The following is a 16,208-nucleotide window of genomic DNA, read 5'->3' as shown; positions in this document are numbered from 1 at the left end:
TTGATGATAACATATCTAGATTGTAGTAATAATTTGGGTACTTTATAATCCCTGAAAATAGATGATCTCGCTCGTGCCTAATTTAATAGCTTTGGATCTAAACTAGATTCGTCTCCAGCCACCCCAGCTCTGTAGGCCTATAAGATAAAAAAGTAAAGACAACAAACTATACGACTAGTATAGGATAACAAAATGGGACTATAAAACATTTACATGTTCACATGGGTATTCATTATCATTGCAGTTCAAGATTCAAGATTCAAGAGTCTTTATTGTCATTATGCAAGCATAACGAAATTTTGTGCAGATTCTCGGCTTAAAAACACACTTATAAATAGTCAGCAGAAAATTAAAATTGCACATTTGAGAAAAAATATAAAAATATAAAATACAAAATGAGGTAGATAAAGTGCACTTAGTGCCAGTCTATGGTATGCTGTGTGTGTGTATGCAGATAGACGGGGGAGGGTGTATGTGTGTATGTGCAGTTGATAGAGTGCTTAAACATATGCAGAAAAAGGCTAACTATATTACCTCAAACCATCGGACACAGAGGCAGCTGCCGGTTTGCCTAGTTGCCTCCATTTTTGTGGGGGCTCTCCCATTTAAAATACACTTCAGTTCATTGTTCAACGCGGTGTTTTGATCCCGATCTGTCGCTCTGTATAAAAAAACACGATCTTTGGTTCAGGTTTCGAAAAGAGGATGTACGTCACTTCCGTTTGCGGGGAGGAGGTTGTTTTTGAGGATATTGATCAGGGTCCTCTCCCGCCAAACACACACCCCGTGCGAAATAAACCTTTCATTTGTGTTCCCATATGTATTACCAAACCCTGTGGTCATTTATAAATGCGGAGCCCAAGACAGGAGTAATTTTGTTCTAAGTATTAATAATAATAATAATATCAAGTATGAAAATAAAATCCCTTGTGTTTGTGTGTGCCAACAAGTGAACTAAAATAGCGAGCAATATTTTTATGTCCAAACAAGTACTTCAATTTGCTTTTTTAGGGGTGGGGGCGCCTGCAAATGGAGCTGTAGTCTGCGGACAATGTGTACCTTTGTGCGTTTTTAATGGGTGGAGACTGAGGACCTCCTCCAAAATATAGTCAGACAGAGCACAGCTCAGCACAAGCAGCTACATCACTAAAGGCCTCGAAACACCAACATTATTTGGGCTAGTCAGTTTTAAGTCCCGCAGATACCGTACACGACCTTGGATCAGTTTGCTAACGTTACAAATCAAAGGTAAGCACCGACGAGGCTGGCTGGGGTTCAGTTTGTGCAACGAGAGTCAGCCATGAGAACTTCTGCGGAACCGCCAGCGTTTGTTAGGATAAAAGTGAGCCATTGTTATCTTATCTACCAGCCTCAGAGCAAACTCCCTTAACCGTTAGTGTCACCGGAGCAGACAGGTTAACGAAATATCAATAAATACCGCTCGGTTTTCGGTTGAAAATCGTGAAAGTGATATTTCGTGTTTTGGGGGGTGACGTGTCTGTTGGGATGTCTCAGCAAGAAGACAAAACAAATAAGCTAACGTCAACTCATGGCGTACACAGGCAAAACAGCTACCAAACAGCTGTGGTAATTAACGACATGTCCTGTAATTTCTGCCTTTTCACAATGAGACAGCAACAATTTTGACAAGTTATTAATTGCATGTAAAGTTTTTTTTCTCCTCCCCTAACTTTTTAAGCAAATATCTTGTCGTGTTGTAGGTTAACGTTAGCCCAAGTTACAAATGCTCCAGGTTAATTAGTATACTTGGCACACGTTTTCCTTTGCACGTCAGGCCTCATTGGCTTATGGCCGACTACTGCTATTTATGAATCCGATGTGAAACCAGGATACACACGGTGATCATGTTGTTTACCCATCAGCTAACTGTGACCTCAGCTCGTTAAATAATGAGACTTTTCCTTTGTTCATCTCTGGCTTGATAAACGCGGTTGCTGAATAAATCTCTTATCTGAGCAGGTTTCGTAAGTCCTTTTCATGACAGGGCATCATTTACTTTTAAAATCTAAAGCGTGGTCTGAAAATGTAAAAACAGTCAGGAAATTTAAGCAACAGCTTTGTGAGATAATGTCAGGTCACTCAACGTATATCATTGTATCATTGTTTCCCATAGTCCAGAACACAGGGACTATTAACTGTAGCTACTTCAAGATTGAACTTTTGTTTTTCAGCATAACTTGTAATTTGTAAACTTGGAAGTTCTGTTCTGCCTGACCTATTATTTTAACTTGCTGTACAGCTCTGTGACTTACACTGAACAGGTCTGCCTTGTTTTAGGAGCAGCAGCACACCCAAAGCAAGCTCCTTTATTTTCTTAACACACCGTGTGCCTGCTGCAGCCTCATTACGAACTGTTGACACTCTGTTAAGGCTTTTCCTGCAGAGTTTCACATGCACGCACCAGGTAGAATAAGACGAATAATGTGTTCAAGCCGTGTGGAGAGTAATGCACAAATTGTGAACTCAGCCATCATGTAGTTCTGGGATTCCCCCCTAAATGTGCAGGACATGGATTAACACTAAAATATGCGGCAACAAGCACAGACACAGATCCCTAAAAGGGTTTTACATCATAACACAAACTACACACGAATACCAGGGGGAAAATAATTTCAGGTAGCAGCGTTTTTGTTAGACAGAATCTCTTTTCATGCAGTTCCCTACACTATATGTCTGTGTTTGGTATGTGTAACTCTCTCCTTTGATATTTGTATGATTTATTTTTCCCAGAGAGATGAGTCAGGCAGGGCAGGTGCCTGAGGACATGCCTGCATACCTCAACAACGAGGCAGAAACGACAGGTACTTGTAGTTACTTTGCACAATGAGCAATTTCTTTTTATTCAACACATCGCGTTTCAAGGTTTTAGATCACGTTGCACAGTTTTTAGTCTCGGTTAAGAGCTAGATGTGGGACAAGTTGTAAGACGATGTGGATTCTGGATTTTACTTTTTTGCTTTTTTGATTTGCTTTTTCTGCAGTAATCAGCTGCTTTGATTGTAAACCTAAAATGTGCATATTCAGTTTGTATTCCTATGAGGCACAGATGTGTCCTCCCTTTACCAATGACATTTTAACTTTTCTGCTCTTTGGCAGATTACATTTTTTACACATTAAGTCTGTTTTATATTTAAATGATGGCACATGTGTACATGCATTGTGAAGCAATGTTTAATTTCAGCTGCCAGCAATATTAAAGTTTAAACTGAAACAGAGCTGTGGAAAAAGTAAACAGCTGTAGAACTGAAACAGTTAATTCACTCAGTAGTACGTTTTCATGTAAAACAAAACTCCGACCATTCTCTGGTTATAGGTTCTTCAATTATCACATTTTTCTACCATGGCAGCACATTGTCATGTGTGACATATTAATGTGGTAGTATTGTTTTGTAATTTGCACTTCCTCCACTGTAAACAAATCCACTGAAGATGCAGTATGTTTAGAGAAGAGTTGATATAATGCAATCATTTGTTGATTAGCTCATCTGCAGTGAATCTTACTCTTAATTGTGACTTCGCATTGACATACTGAATCTTAAAGTGTTGCTCTTGTGTTTAATCAGACAACAACAAGGACCACCCACAGACGCAGCCGGGCATGTTTGGCAGGTTGGCGGGGGGCTTGTACGGAGCCACCAAGGGAGCTTTAGGGGCGACGGTGGGTGGTGTGACCTGGATAGGAGGAAAGAGTCTTGACCTCACCAAGACGGCCGTTAGCTCTGTGGCCGCTGTGCCTGGGATGGGAGTGGGGTTTGTTAAAGGAGGAGTGTGCGCTGTAGCTGGAGGAGTGACTGCTGTCGGTTCTGCAGTGGTCAGCAAAGTTCCCATAGTAGGAGGAGGAGGAGGAGGCAAAAAGAAGGACAAGTCTGACTGATGTGGAGACATGGAGCTCAGGAGTTTGTCTCACATTCATGAGCAGAAAAAGAGCAACAGAGGACTCAAAGGTTTAGTGTGCACATTTCAGTGAGGGGTCTGTGCTTTGTTCCCCCCTCCTTAGTTTCTGTTTGTTTGTTTTTAATGTGATGGTTGGTAAATCCACATTTGTATGTGTGTGACAAGAAGCTACAAATGCAAAAACTGACAAAGACCCTACTGCTATGTTCACACCAAGCTATTGTCACCTGTGCCTGACATTATTCAGATAAAATGTCCATTTTTCAGTTTTGTTAATAAGTCCCAACATTATTTTCACTGTAGGCTGTTGTATTTGTCACATCACTTCACTTCAGTATCAGAAAAGGAGAAAAAGCTCAACATGTCAATGCACTTAAATTTTACTTGCAAGACAATCACTGATCAATGATGATCTGTAACAATGAGGTGTTTCTCCAGGATTGGAAGTATTTCACTGACTGACAGACACATGGGTCAGAAAAAATGTGTACAGTTTGATTAAAGGACCTTCCTATTATTTCAGAATGTGTAAATGAACAGGTAAGGTTTCTAAAGTGCTTTCCACCTGCTGACCTGCTGATCACTGGTTAGCTTTTGTGACTCTTTCAATTTTCCTATTGCCCTCTGGTGGCTACTCAGCTATTGCAACAAATATTGTATTTGATTTTATATATTATACCTTGACTAAATCTATATTTTTATAGTTACTGTGGCACGTTGATCAATGTCACTCTCAAATCAAAGTGTGTTAACGTTGGTTACAGAGTCTTCATTATGGATTTAATCTCTCCCACTTAACCAAAGTGTGACAGTTTAGTTCTAAACTAGTGCTCCTTCATATTGCTAATTGTCACTTTGTTTTCTGTTGTAGGAATCTGATGGCTGGATTTCTTGACATTACAGTCAGAATTTTTATTTTTTTCAATTGTAAATCTGTAGCGTAAAATGATGTTCAAGTCGCGTGAGATGCATAAAGAAGGTCTCTGAGCTTTTGTGTTGTCAGTGTTGCAGATTGTTTGGAAGCTTCCTAAACAATGAGAATTTATTGAGAATTTATACATGGCAATAATGTATTTAGAACTTGTTTAAATAAAATATATGCCAAAGGTTGTGTATCCATTGTGTTTCATCGGTTACAAATGAAGTCTTACAAAACAGCACATGTATAATTGATGTATAATAAATAAACTAAGTATTTATCATTTGTAGAATCGTTTTTATGGTTTAAAGTGAGGGGGTGACACAGTGAAACTGTGTGTCCTATCAGATCAGAACACTGAGGTGGATGACAGGTTGACACTAAAGTATTTATTGACAAGTCCAACATCTAGGTCACGAAAACCTTTATCAAAGGTTTTCGTGGCCTCAGGTTTTTTTTTTATCACCAAATGTTTATTTTACTAGTGCACTATAGTGAAATTATTGATCCTTTCTCAGAATCAATAATAAGGGTTACCATTAATAATCACTTCAGTCCACATTCAGTCTGTCTTTATGCTTCCCTTGCTACTGTCTATCTTGTTATGGATATATACACTCATATTACAATTATTTAAAAAGAACGATGTTGCAATCTCCTAAACAGAGAGCTTTAAATCCACTGCAGGACATGTCGAAGGTTCATGTCAGCATAAATACATCTGTAAGTTTAGGAAGATTTTATAGATATGACTCTATAAAGTGTTACATAATTATTGTATCGTAGATGAAAAGAGTAATGTCACCTAGTTATAACTAATTTTAACTGTAGTATGTAGTATTATGATAGTTGATAAATACTTAAGTTCTTAAGTTAATTTACTGAATGAATTTGATAACTAACTGCACAAAAAAACCATGGTATTTTACTCTTAGTCTTTGTAAGTTAAAATATGAACATTTCACTGTGTGCTACTGATTTGTGGAATGAAATTGTGTAAAAGTGTGATGGGACATTTTATTTTGCAAACAAAATAATATGATTGGTGGAGAGGATTCATAACTCTATTAGACCTTGACTGAACTACAGCCTCATGTGTTCATCAGTGAGAGTGTAGCCTACTGCCTGATCAGACATCCATCCATCCATCCATTTTCTATACTGCTTATCCGTCAGGGTCGCGGGGGAGCTGGAGCCTATCCCAGCTGACTACGGGCGAGAGGCAGGGTACACCCTGGACTGGTCGCCAGTCAATCGCAGGGCTAACACACAAAGACAGACAACCACACACTCTCACACTCACACCTAGGGGCAATTTAGAGTAGCCAATAAACCTGATGTGCATGTTTTTGGTATTGTGGGAGGAAGCCGGAGAACCCGGAGAAAACCCACGCAGGCACAGGGAGAACGTGCAAACTCCACATAGAAGGGCCCAGACCGGGATTCGAACCTGGAACCCTCTTGCTATGAGGCGACAGTGCTAACCACTGCACCACCGTGCCGCCCATCATAATCTTAAACTGAAAATTTATTGAAATTGAACTGTGTCAAAATAATGTCAAAACAAATCCTGGAGCTCTTTCAGATGTTCTTGATCGATCTTGATGTTGATAATATGATTGTTATTGCTGGTGTTTGCTGACAAATACTGTGTTGTTGACATGATAGCAAGTTTCCATGAAAATATTAAACTTTAACGGTTTAAATTCTCATGGCAGTCCATGTTCATTGGAATGTTCTTGGATGTGATATCCAGAAAAAATAAAAAGGACACGCATTACAGTTTTGGCCCATCAGTTTACATCTCCTAAGAAACCCTTTTAAAGTAATATTTTAAAACAAATATTCTTGCAACTTGTAATGACCCCGATTTACCAATAATAAGGCACTCCTTTGCAGTCCAGTAGATTTAATGTGTTTGTGAATCTTAAAATACATTTTAATTTTTCTCTGTTTTTGTGACAAAAAAATGACAGCATCAGACAGGAAATAATTAAACTATGTGGTTATTTTTTAAGGTTGTTGTTCGCTGTGAGATCTTGCTTATGTATTGTAAGAGTTTTTTTTAATGTTCTCCTTCAGAAAACCCTTCAGCATTGCAGCTAAGAGGGCTGACAAACAATTGAAATACTTAATATAATGAAATCCAATCCAATTTTGCCACTAAATACAGTCTTAAACATTACCAGTTAAATCGTTACCTCGCTGACACAGTGTCAACACAGTTGATCCGGAATGTAAAAGTATGCTTTAGAAAATGAGCTTTAAAAGTACATCATATAGCCATTTCAAATACATACACTGTCATTTGAATTTACTACAAATAACTGAGCTATTTTAATGTCTCAGATCTTTAGTTCAGTGTTCTCAGGCAAAGTCCCCAGCTCAGCATCTGTTGGTTCCTGCTCAGGTGCACTCATGGCTATGGGTCCAGCAGAAACTACAACCTTTGGCTCAGCTGTCTTCTGGTAGGTGGCATCTCTCTCTGCAGACAGACATACAAACATGGTCAGATTTAAACACATATTGCTCCTGAATTCTGCAGATTAGAAATTCATATCTTACTCCGTCTGAAGCATGATGGTTCACAGTTGTGGCCTTGTGCAGCAGTACAAACACCTGTGCTGCAGTGAATGTACACCTGAACAAGAGCAATAGTGTTGGCAAAGCAATACAAAAAAATTTCATTGGTGGTTTCTCATCAGTCAGTATATTTATTACCTGTTCCTTCAGAGGTTCCAATGAACTGGGGTCCACAAAGGTAAACATTTTGAAAATGAAACGTCTGTAGTGACCTGGGAATTCCAGACCAGAAGAGGAACTCACTGGAACCAGTGAGGACATGTAGCGATCATCCCTGTAAGGACACCTGGATGAAAAGCAAACTAGGTTAATACATTGACAGTGAAATTAGACAGAATTTGGAAGTCCTTGTATTCATTCTGAGCCAAAATTAACTTGCCTGACTTGACAGACTTTTAAACTCTGACCAAAGTTCAAAACATCATTAAAAAGACAGTGTAATTGTTGTTTTATTTACCCATCTATCAAAATGTCCCACTGAGGCAGACTGTGAGGGTTGGGGCTGGTGGTTGTCCAACAGTGACCAAGAGTCAGGATAAGGTTGGGATCTGTCTTTTCGAGGAGCAGAACCTCCACATATACGGGCTCCCTCAGTGTTTTGGTCACAGGATAGTCTGCCTCCGTGTAAAACTGGCTGTAGGCCACATCCACTGTGTGAGCAGAGATACTCGGTCAGTATGACGGTCAACATTATAAAATGACCTACAAACGGCAGGCTAACATACACTTACCTTCATTACAGCCCTTCGTATTGCATTGTCCACTGGCCAACCTCAGATGTACTCTGATGGGTCCCAGATTCGCAACTGGTAGAGGAGGATGTGACATTAGAGGTGTTATAATCACAGCTTCAACTGAAGTGCCGATGTACCTACACTGGAACAACAAACTGAAAAAGAAAAATAGCATTATGTTTCTTGGTCATAACTTTTATTTTGACACTACAAACATCTATACAAAGATCACCTACTCAAAGTTGGTGTCCCTGGTGATGAGTCCAAGACGCCCAGAAAGAACTTCATATGAGGAAGACATCCTGTTCTCATACGTTATAACGCCAGGCTCCTCCTACGAAAAACAAACAAAACTGTCAGGTGGTATAATAGTCTGTCCTTAGTAGTTGGAAAAACAAGGTCTTACCATGACAAGAGAGCCACAGGCCGTTACGGGAAACTGATAGATGGCAAATTCTGAATTGGAGTCAATATGTGTGCATCCTTGATCTTGTCCCAACAGTGAGATTGAATCGAGGTCAATATTTGGCAGAGTCGTGTCTCTGGCCACAACCACAATGAACTGGGCATCCTTGGTGCACTGCACTGTCACTGGTGTTACAAAAACAGGAATTGATTGATTAAAAATGAGATATTACTGATCAAAGAAAATATAACATCATGCTAAGACATTCACAATGACAGTTTAAAAACACCAATGCTCACCATGTTCACCATCCTTGTTTACCATGTTAGTATGCTTTGATAACTAACACCAATTAAAGTTCAATTAAAGCTGGGGGCATCGGCATTAAAGGTATTGCACAGAAATAAACTGTGACCTGATGAGACAACAACTGGGAAGCTCAGGGGATCACGAAAATTATTAAAGGTTATAACAACCTTGTCAAAAACCCACCTGCTTTTCCAAAGTAGCACTGTTGTCCAGCAAAGCAGCAGCTAAGTGATTCACATGCAGCAGCAGAAATATCAGAACTTCCACATGGGATTCTCTGGTTCTCTGCAACCTCGCAACTCTGTAAAGATTGTTGGTTTAGCACGCTGCCCAGATAAGTGGAAGATGTCTGTGGTGATGTAGGTTGATGTGGTTGTTGTGGTTGCTGTGGCACTTGCAGAGACTTCAAATTGGAAAATGTTCGAGGATATGCAGAAAACTGTGGCGTATGAGGGTACTGAGGAGTCTTTGGCGGAGGAGGAGGTGGGACCTTTGGTGCTTGAGGATATTTAGGAGCCTGTGGTGATGGAGGAAGAATCTGCGGTCTTTGAGGGTACTGAGGAACCTTCGGTGGTGGAAGAGGGGGAGGTTGGACCTGTGGAATTTGAGGTTGAGGGTACTGAGGAGCCTTTGGTGGGGGGGGTGGACGAGGAGGAGGCTGGACCTGTGGAATTTGAGGTTGAGGGTACTGAGGAGCCTTTGGTGGTGGAGGAGGACGCTGGAACTGTGGAAAATGAGGTTGCGGGTACTGAGGAGCCTGTGGTGCTGGAGGAAGAATCTGCGGTCTTTGAGAGTACTGAGGAGCCTTCGGTGGTGGTGGTGGAGGAGGGGGAGGCTGGACCTGTGGAATTTGAGGTTGAGGGTACTGAGGAGCCTTTGGTGGTGGAGGTGGAGGAGGAGGCTGGACCTGTGGAATTTGAGGTTGAGGGTACTGAGGAGCCTTTGGTGGTGGAGGAGGACGCTGGAACTGTGGAAACTGAGGTTGCGGGTACTGAGGAGCCTTTGGTGGTGGAGGAGGACGCTGGAACTGTGGAAGCTGAGGTTGAGGGTACTGAGGAGGCAGATATCTCTGTGGTTCCTGAGGAGATGTAGAGCCCTTAGTCATTGTGGGTGCAGGCTTTTGCCAGATTGAATCCTGAGCTTCTACCTCTGTCCCAACTAAGCAACCCAGCAGTGCTAGGGCCACTAAAGATGTGGCATGCCAGCTCGCCATGGTTCAACAGCCCCAAGTGTACCACCTGTGTGTGCTGCCACATTTATATGTGACTAGACTTGATGTTTTAAAAACTCCACCTCTAAGGCCAAATCGCCACCAATCAGAGCTTCCTGTCTTTTTGAAAGCCATGCAGGACCTTTTTATGTAAATTTCCACTCTAATCACATGGATGATATGATTTGATGGTTTGCAAGTTCACAAGATCAGTTTTATGGGTGGGACGAGGGAATTAAGTACATTCTCTATCAGATCAGGTCACTGCAGTGGATGTCAGTTTGACATTAAAGTATTTATTGACAAGTACATCATTTGGGTCACAAAAACCTCTCTGTGGCCTCAGGGTTTATTTGTCACCAAATGTTTATTTTGTTAGTGCACAAAGCACAGGATCTTAATTTGGTTTAGTTTGCAGTTTCTCTTACACCTACAGCTAAATAGCTAAATGTTCAGTAAACACCACAAAAACTGCAAAGCAGGGAACATGTAGTTCCCTTCCTCAGAGTCCAGAATCAAAAGTTGTCATGCATGCCAAACTGCACTTCAGCTTTCTTGGATATTAATGATTCCAGGACGCAAAATGTTTACAGTGAAAATGGCATTGGGTGTGTTAAAATGTTTACTAAGGCTTCCTTCAGCTTGCTAAATGTTGTCAACAATGGAACTCATGAAGAAAATACTAAAAAAAAAACTTTTTTACTATTTTAATTTTACTAAATTATCATGATCAGAGTACTTGTGTCTTTAGATCCTTAAATGAAATCTGCAGACAGTGTGTACAACATCCCAGTGTCTCAGTGGCAGCTGGACACATTCAACCATCCCATATGTTTTGTTAGACCTACCAGTGCCACAATGATCAAAAGTCGCAAGCATGTTGATGGCAAGTTCTACCCGCCTTATCTGCATGAGTAGAAGGACTTCAGTTTGAGGTCTTCAGTCAATATTTTTAATTGTAGACTGTTTATTTATGCTATGGCGCTATGGCAGTATGTGAATGTATAAAATGTGAAAACAAAGATTTAAAATGAAGAATAAATCAAAAGCTTTGTGTTACAGTGAATTTGAGGTCTGGGTCCAGCAGTGACATCTTTTGAAACAATATATTTATTGGTTTTCAGTTTGAAAATCACATCAGATTGTAGTAAATGGAACTCATGAACTCATCAGTCTGTTGTGGTGAGCACAATCTTCTTTGCTGCGGTGTCCTGGGGTGCGGGCATCAAGGCAAAGGACGCCAACAGACTGAACAAATTGATCAGGAAGGCAGAGTCTGTTGCTGGCTGTAAACTTGTCACCCTGGAGGAGGTGGTAGAGGAGAGGATGGTGGCTAAACTGCTGGCAATCATGGACAAACCCTCTCATCCCCTCCACAAAACACTGGATGAGCTAAAGAGCAGCTTCAGCAACAGACTCATTTAACCCCGCTGCTCTAAGGAACGATACAGGAAATCGTTCCTACCTACTGCCATCAGACTTTATAACTCATCTATCTCTGTCAGAGCCACGATTACACACCTGGACTAAATCTACCTCTCACTTTTTGCACTCTGAAAAAATTGTATATTCTAATACTGTTTTACTATTATTTGTTTTCACACAAGTGCCCTTTAGTGTATATTATTTTGTTTTCTGCAGGCCTCCTCCTTGTTGTAGGAGATTAACCCCACGATGGCTGTGTCGTCACCCATCGTGGGGTTAATCTCCCACAACAAGGAGGAGGCCTACAGGAAGGAGGTCACCCACCTGAGAGCTGGTGCCAGGAGAATAACCTCCTGCTGAACGTCAGCAAAACTAAAGAGCTGATTGTGGACTACAGGAAGAAGCAGCAGAAGGGCATCCATCCACTCTGCATCGGCGGGTCTGAGGTGGAGAGGGTGGACAGTTTTAAATACCTCGGTGTGACCATCACACGGGACCTGTCCTGGTCACTGCACATTAACAGGACTGTGAAGAAGGCCAGGCAGCACCCGTTCCACCTCAGATGCCTCAGAGACTTCAGGCTCCCCCTCAAGGTGCTCAGGAACTTTTACACCTGCACCACTGAGAGCATCTTGAGTCGGAGCATCACCACATGGATGGGCAGCTGCACAAAGCAGGACCTCTCGGCCCTTAGGAGGGTAGTCTGCTCAGCTGAGCGGACAATCAGAACAACTCTACCCGACCTGCAGGACATTTACATCAAACGATGCAGGTCATGAGCTGAGAAGATCCTCAGGCAGCCCCATCACCCCGGACACTCACTCCTCTCCCTGTTGCCATCAGGCAGTCAGTTCCACTGCCTGAGAACCAACACTGAGAGGATGAGGAAAAGCTTCTTCCTCCAGGCCATCCGTCTGCTCAACAGTGAGCGTTAATCTGGACAACCCCACTCCCACCTGCACTACATGCACTAGATGTATATAATATATATATATATATATAATACTATTCATGTAAATACTGCACATTTTCACTTTTTTTATTTTAATTTTATTATTTTTTTATAAGCGTTCTCTTTTTGCAATATTTAAATTTTTTTATTTACCTATTTTTTGGTAGCAGGGACATAAAGAATTTCACTGCACATTGTACCGTGTATGATTGTGTGTGTGACAAATAAACCTATCTTGTATCTTGTATCTTGTATCTTGTGTTTTTATACCCAGTATTTCATGTCATTGTGTGTTTTACTGTATTCAAGCATTCTGGACTTCTATGACAACCTAATTTAAGTTACAGACACATCATTGACAGCAAACATCAGCAAAAGATGTTTACTTTCAGGATAGATTAAAATAGATAAAACCAACTGATCATTGAAAAAATATTAAATTCCTCCTTAAGTCAAAGGTATGCTATTCTTCTTCTTTCTACAATATTAAACAATGTGTATACATAAATGTATTAGATTTTTTTTTTTCATTCATTAGTTCATAGTCCCCTTCCATCCATCCACACACACACACACACACACACACACACATACTCACACCTGGGGGCCTAATCTGCTAATGTTTGAAATAGTATGGGGAAACCAGAGCACCTGGAGAAAACCCTACGTGGGGAGATAGACAGACATGATAGATAGACAGACAGGATGATACAGATACAGTAGGGTCTAATGTCTTCACTGAAACAAGTTGAAAACTGTCCTAGCACAGCGATGCCTCAAACTTCTGTTCTGAGCCTCAGTACTGGAGGCTCTGTGGGTGGATTCTTTGGAGGCTGTCATCTCTGTGCTCTGGGAGGTTGTAATTTTTCTTCTCCTCACATGTAGTCTCCAGGAGACTCGCATTTCTCTGCTCCTCGTGCTCAGTCTCCAGGACGTTTTCAGGTCTTTGATCCTCTGGTGAGTCTGGTTGTTCTGTATCTTCAGCCAAGATCCTATGTTCATCTCTGAAATCTTCAACATCAGCTAATATTTCCTCCTCCTGCATCATCTCTTTTGGGTCATGGATTGTCTTTTTCATGTTCAGCTCCTCTACCATTTGCTGCTTAAATGCAATTTCAGAGGCTTGCTTTGTTATTAGCTCATCTTTGTCACAGATTAGTTGCATAGCCTCCTGCAGTTGGTCCTGAAGACCTTGCAAAGCAGTCCTGAGGTCTTTGTTTTCGTTGTTTAGTCTCTCTGTCAGAAACTCCTGTTGAGCCAACTCACCGGCCATGATCTTATTCTCATTGTTAAGCATCTCTTCCAGTGTCTGACTTTCATGTGCTTCTGCCTTCAGACTTTTAATTTCTGCTTGGTTTGTGGCGTTCAAACATTTCAGTTGGGCCACCTCAGCAGTCAGACTCTCCTGAGTCTTATTTAATATTGTTTCCCTTTCCTGCAGATCATGCACTGATGCCAAGAGGTGTTTGTTCTCTGTCTGCGTTGTTTCGTTCAGGCTTACAAGTGCAGTTGCTATCTCTATTAACTCATCTTTATCCCTGCGATCTTGTTCATTCAAACATTTCAGTTGGGCCACCTCAGCAGTCAGACTCTCCTGAGTCTTATTTATTATTGTTTCCCTCTCCTGCAGATCATGCACTGATGCCAAGAGGTGTTTGTTCTCTGTCTGCGTTGTTTCGTTCAGGCTTACAAGTGCAGTTGCTATCTCTATTAACTCATCTTTATCCCTGCGGTCTTGTTCATTCAAACATTTCAGTTGGGCCACCTCAGCAGTCAGACTCTCCTGAGTCTTATTTATTATTGTTTCCCTCTCCTGCAGATCATGCACTGATGCCAAGAGGTGTTTGTTCTCTGTCTGCGTTGTTTCGTTCAGGCTTACAAGTGCAGTTGCTATCTCTATTAACTCATCTTTATCCCTGCGATCTTGTTCATTCAAACATTTCAGTTGGGCCACCTCAGCAGTCAGACTCTCCTGAGTCTTATTTATTATTGTTTCCCTCTCCTGCAGATCATGCACTGATGCCAAGAGGTGTTTGTTCTCTGTCTGCGTTGTTTCGTTCAGGCTTACAAGTGCAGTTGCTATCTCTATTAACTCATCTTTATCCCTGCGGTCTTGTTGAGCCTTCTCTGCCCAGTTCTCAAGGTCACACACTGTGGTACTCAACTTTTGAATCTCTGCTTGGTCTGCTTCATTCAGACATTTCAGTTGGGCCACCTCAGCAGTGAGACTGTTAATCTGCCTCATCAGAATCTTCTCGTTATCCTGATGACTCTGCAGCGCTTCCCTCAGATGTTGAACCTCTGTGTGGTGTTTCTCTCTGAGAGATTTTATTTGGACCTTCTCAGCAGCGAGGCTGTCATTCAGGGTTTTCTCATTTTTCTGTAGCTCATTCACTGCTGTTTTCAGATTTTCATTTACAGTCTGTTGTTTCTCACTCAGACTTTTAAGCCAGACCAGTTCAGCAGTCATTTTTTTATTTCTTTCACTCAAGCCCAAATTCTCCTCTTTCAGCTTTCTTATGGAAGTGTCATTTTCCTCCCTGACATTTTCTTCCTTGACCAGAAGATTGGAGACCTGGTCCAGTTCTTCTTTAATATCTGTATTTTCACTGACCAACTTGTCTGACAACTCACGCAGCCTGGTATTTTCATCCCTTGCATCTTTTAATTTCAAATGAAGTGCTTTTACCTCTGACTGAAACAACTCCTGCAGACTGATTATCTTGGCATGGAGATCACTTGATACCTGTACCTTAATGTCTTGATTTTTTGTGAGCTCTTTCTTTAAAGTTTGAACTTCTTGAGTAAGATGTGTCTCCTTGTCCCACGAATCATTCAACTCCAACTGGAGTGCCATTATTTTTGACTGGAAGGATTCCTGCAGTCTGGTTTTCTCACCCAACAGTTCATTTCCTTCCTGTACTTTATCCTTCAACCTCCAATGATGAGATCTGTAGCTCATTTCCAGTTCATGAATTCCTTGAAAAAGGTCCTCTCTCTCAGGTATCACTTCCATCTTGTTCACTATAGACTGCCCACTAATAAATCAGTTGCGGATTGCGCTGTCCTGTTAGATTGATAAAATGGGTCGCCAACAGGTCTTAAAATTCTCCAAGTAACAGCTTTTTAAAGGAGATAATCCACTTTATTACGTCACATTCTAAAAGACGTCATCCCGCCTTTGATCTTCTCGAACGTGTGACCATTGGTGATGCGATTTTTTTTTTTTTTTTTTTTTTTTTTTAAAGAAAACGTTCTATTGCGTAAAACGTTTTTTCACGTTTTTTCATTGTTGGATAATGTGTGTGTGTGTGTGAGTGTGTGTCGTGACAATGAGTCTTTACGTCTTGTCACACACGCAAACCCGAGTCATTTCTGTGAAAGGAAGGTGTAGTACCAACTGAACTGATACTCTACTTGTGTTTACATCTCCGTAGTTGTTTTAGGTCTAGCACTGGCTGTGCACGCCAAAATCGCTGCATAAATCACCATCACCAAGTTATACCCTCAGACATAGCCTTGATGATCGATTACGAGCGATAAAGCGATTTGACACGGAGAGAAACATCACGAAGTACAGTTTGCCAGGTGCAAGCTGCATCTTGTATTGTGTCCACGTCCTCCATCTGCCAGCTTTCCGTCTATTCTGACATCATGGCTTAAAATACATTCAGGAAATGGGACATATCTTTTAACAGAGCATCTCATCGTGTGCTTCAAGACAAACCCACAGTTTCTCTGCTTGAGATCTGTAT

General features: G+C 41.2%; 3 protein-coding genes across 6 annotated transcripts; 1 reads left to right on the top strand and 2 right to left on the bottom strand.

Annotated features, from left to right (window-relative positions):
* The first annotated feature begins 1,065 nt into the window (after window positions 1–1,065).
* Window positions 1,066–5,022, top strand: tmem263 (transmembrane protein 263). Of its 4 annotated transcripts, none has more exons than XM_046393061.1 (3): window positions 1,066–1,342; window positions 2,752–2,822; window positions 3,585–5,022. In XM_046393061.1, the coding sequence occupies exons 2-3, from the start codon at window positions 2,756–2,758 to the stop codon at window positions 3,893–3,895; spliced, it is 378 nt and encodes a 125-aa protein (XP_046249017.1). In that variant the 5' UTR covers window positions 1,066–1,342; window positions 2,752–2,755; the 3' UTR covers window positions 3,896–5,022. The 4 variants fall into 4 exon arrangements, with proteins under 4 accessions (XP_046249017.1, XP_046249016.1, XP_046249018.1 ...); XM_046393060.1 differs by having other exon boundaries at window positions 1,071–1,248; XM_046393062.1 differs by lacking the exon at window positions 1,066–1,342 and adding an exon at window positions 1,371–1,587.
* A 1,828-nt stretch (window positions 5,023–6,850) lies between these two features.
* On the bottom strand, window positions 6,851–10,133 carry LOC124061346 (zona pellucida sperm-binding protein 4-like). The gene is made up of 8 exons (XM_046393054.1): window positions 9,050–10,133; window positions 8,558–8,742; window positions 8,388–8,485; window positions 8,149–8,306; window positions 7,875–8,067; window positions 7,556–7,703; window positions 7,400–7,475; window positions 6,851–7,319 (listed from the first exon to the last, which is right to left on the bottom strand). The coding sequence occupies exons 1-8, from the start codon at window positions 10,077–10,079 to the stop codon at window positions 7,180–7,182; spliced, it is 2,028 nt and encodes a 675-aa protein (XP_046249010.1). The 5' UTR covers window positions 10,080–10,133; the 3' UTR covers window positions 6,851–7,179.
* A 3,116-nt stretch (window positions 10,134–13,249) lies between these two features.
* Window positions 13,250–15,546, bottom strand: LOC124061789 (early endosome antigen 1-like). The gene has a single exon (XM_046394023.1). The coding sequence runs from the start codon at window positions 14,921–14,923 to the stop codon at window positions 13,250–13,252; it is 1,674 nt and encodes a 557-aa protein (XP_046249979.1). The 5' UTR covers window positions 14,924–15,546.
* Between the last annotated feature and the right edge of the window lie 662 nt (window positions 15,547–16,208).

Source organism: Scatophagus argus, chromosome 7 (assembly GCF_020382885.2).
Source record: "Scatophagus argus isolate fScaArg1 chromosome 7, fScaArg1.pri, whole genome shotgun sequence".
NCBI classification, from domain to species: domain Eukaryota; kingdom Metazoa; phylum Chordata; class Actinopteri; family Scatophagidae; genus Scatophagus; species Scatophagus argus.
The sequence above is the reverse complement of the archived record's forward strand: the minus strand, read 5'-3'. Positions and strand labels throughout refer to the sequence as shown.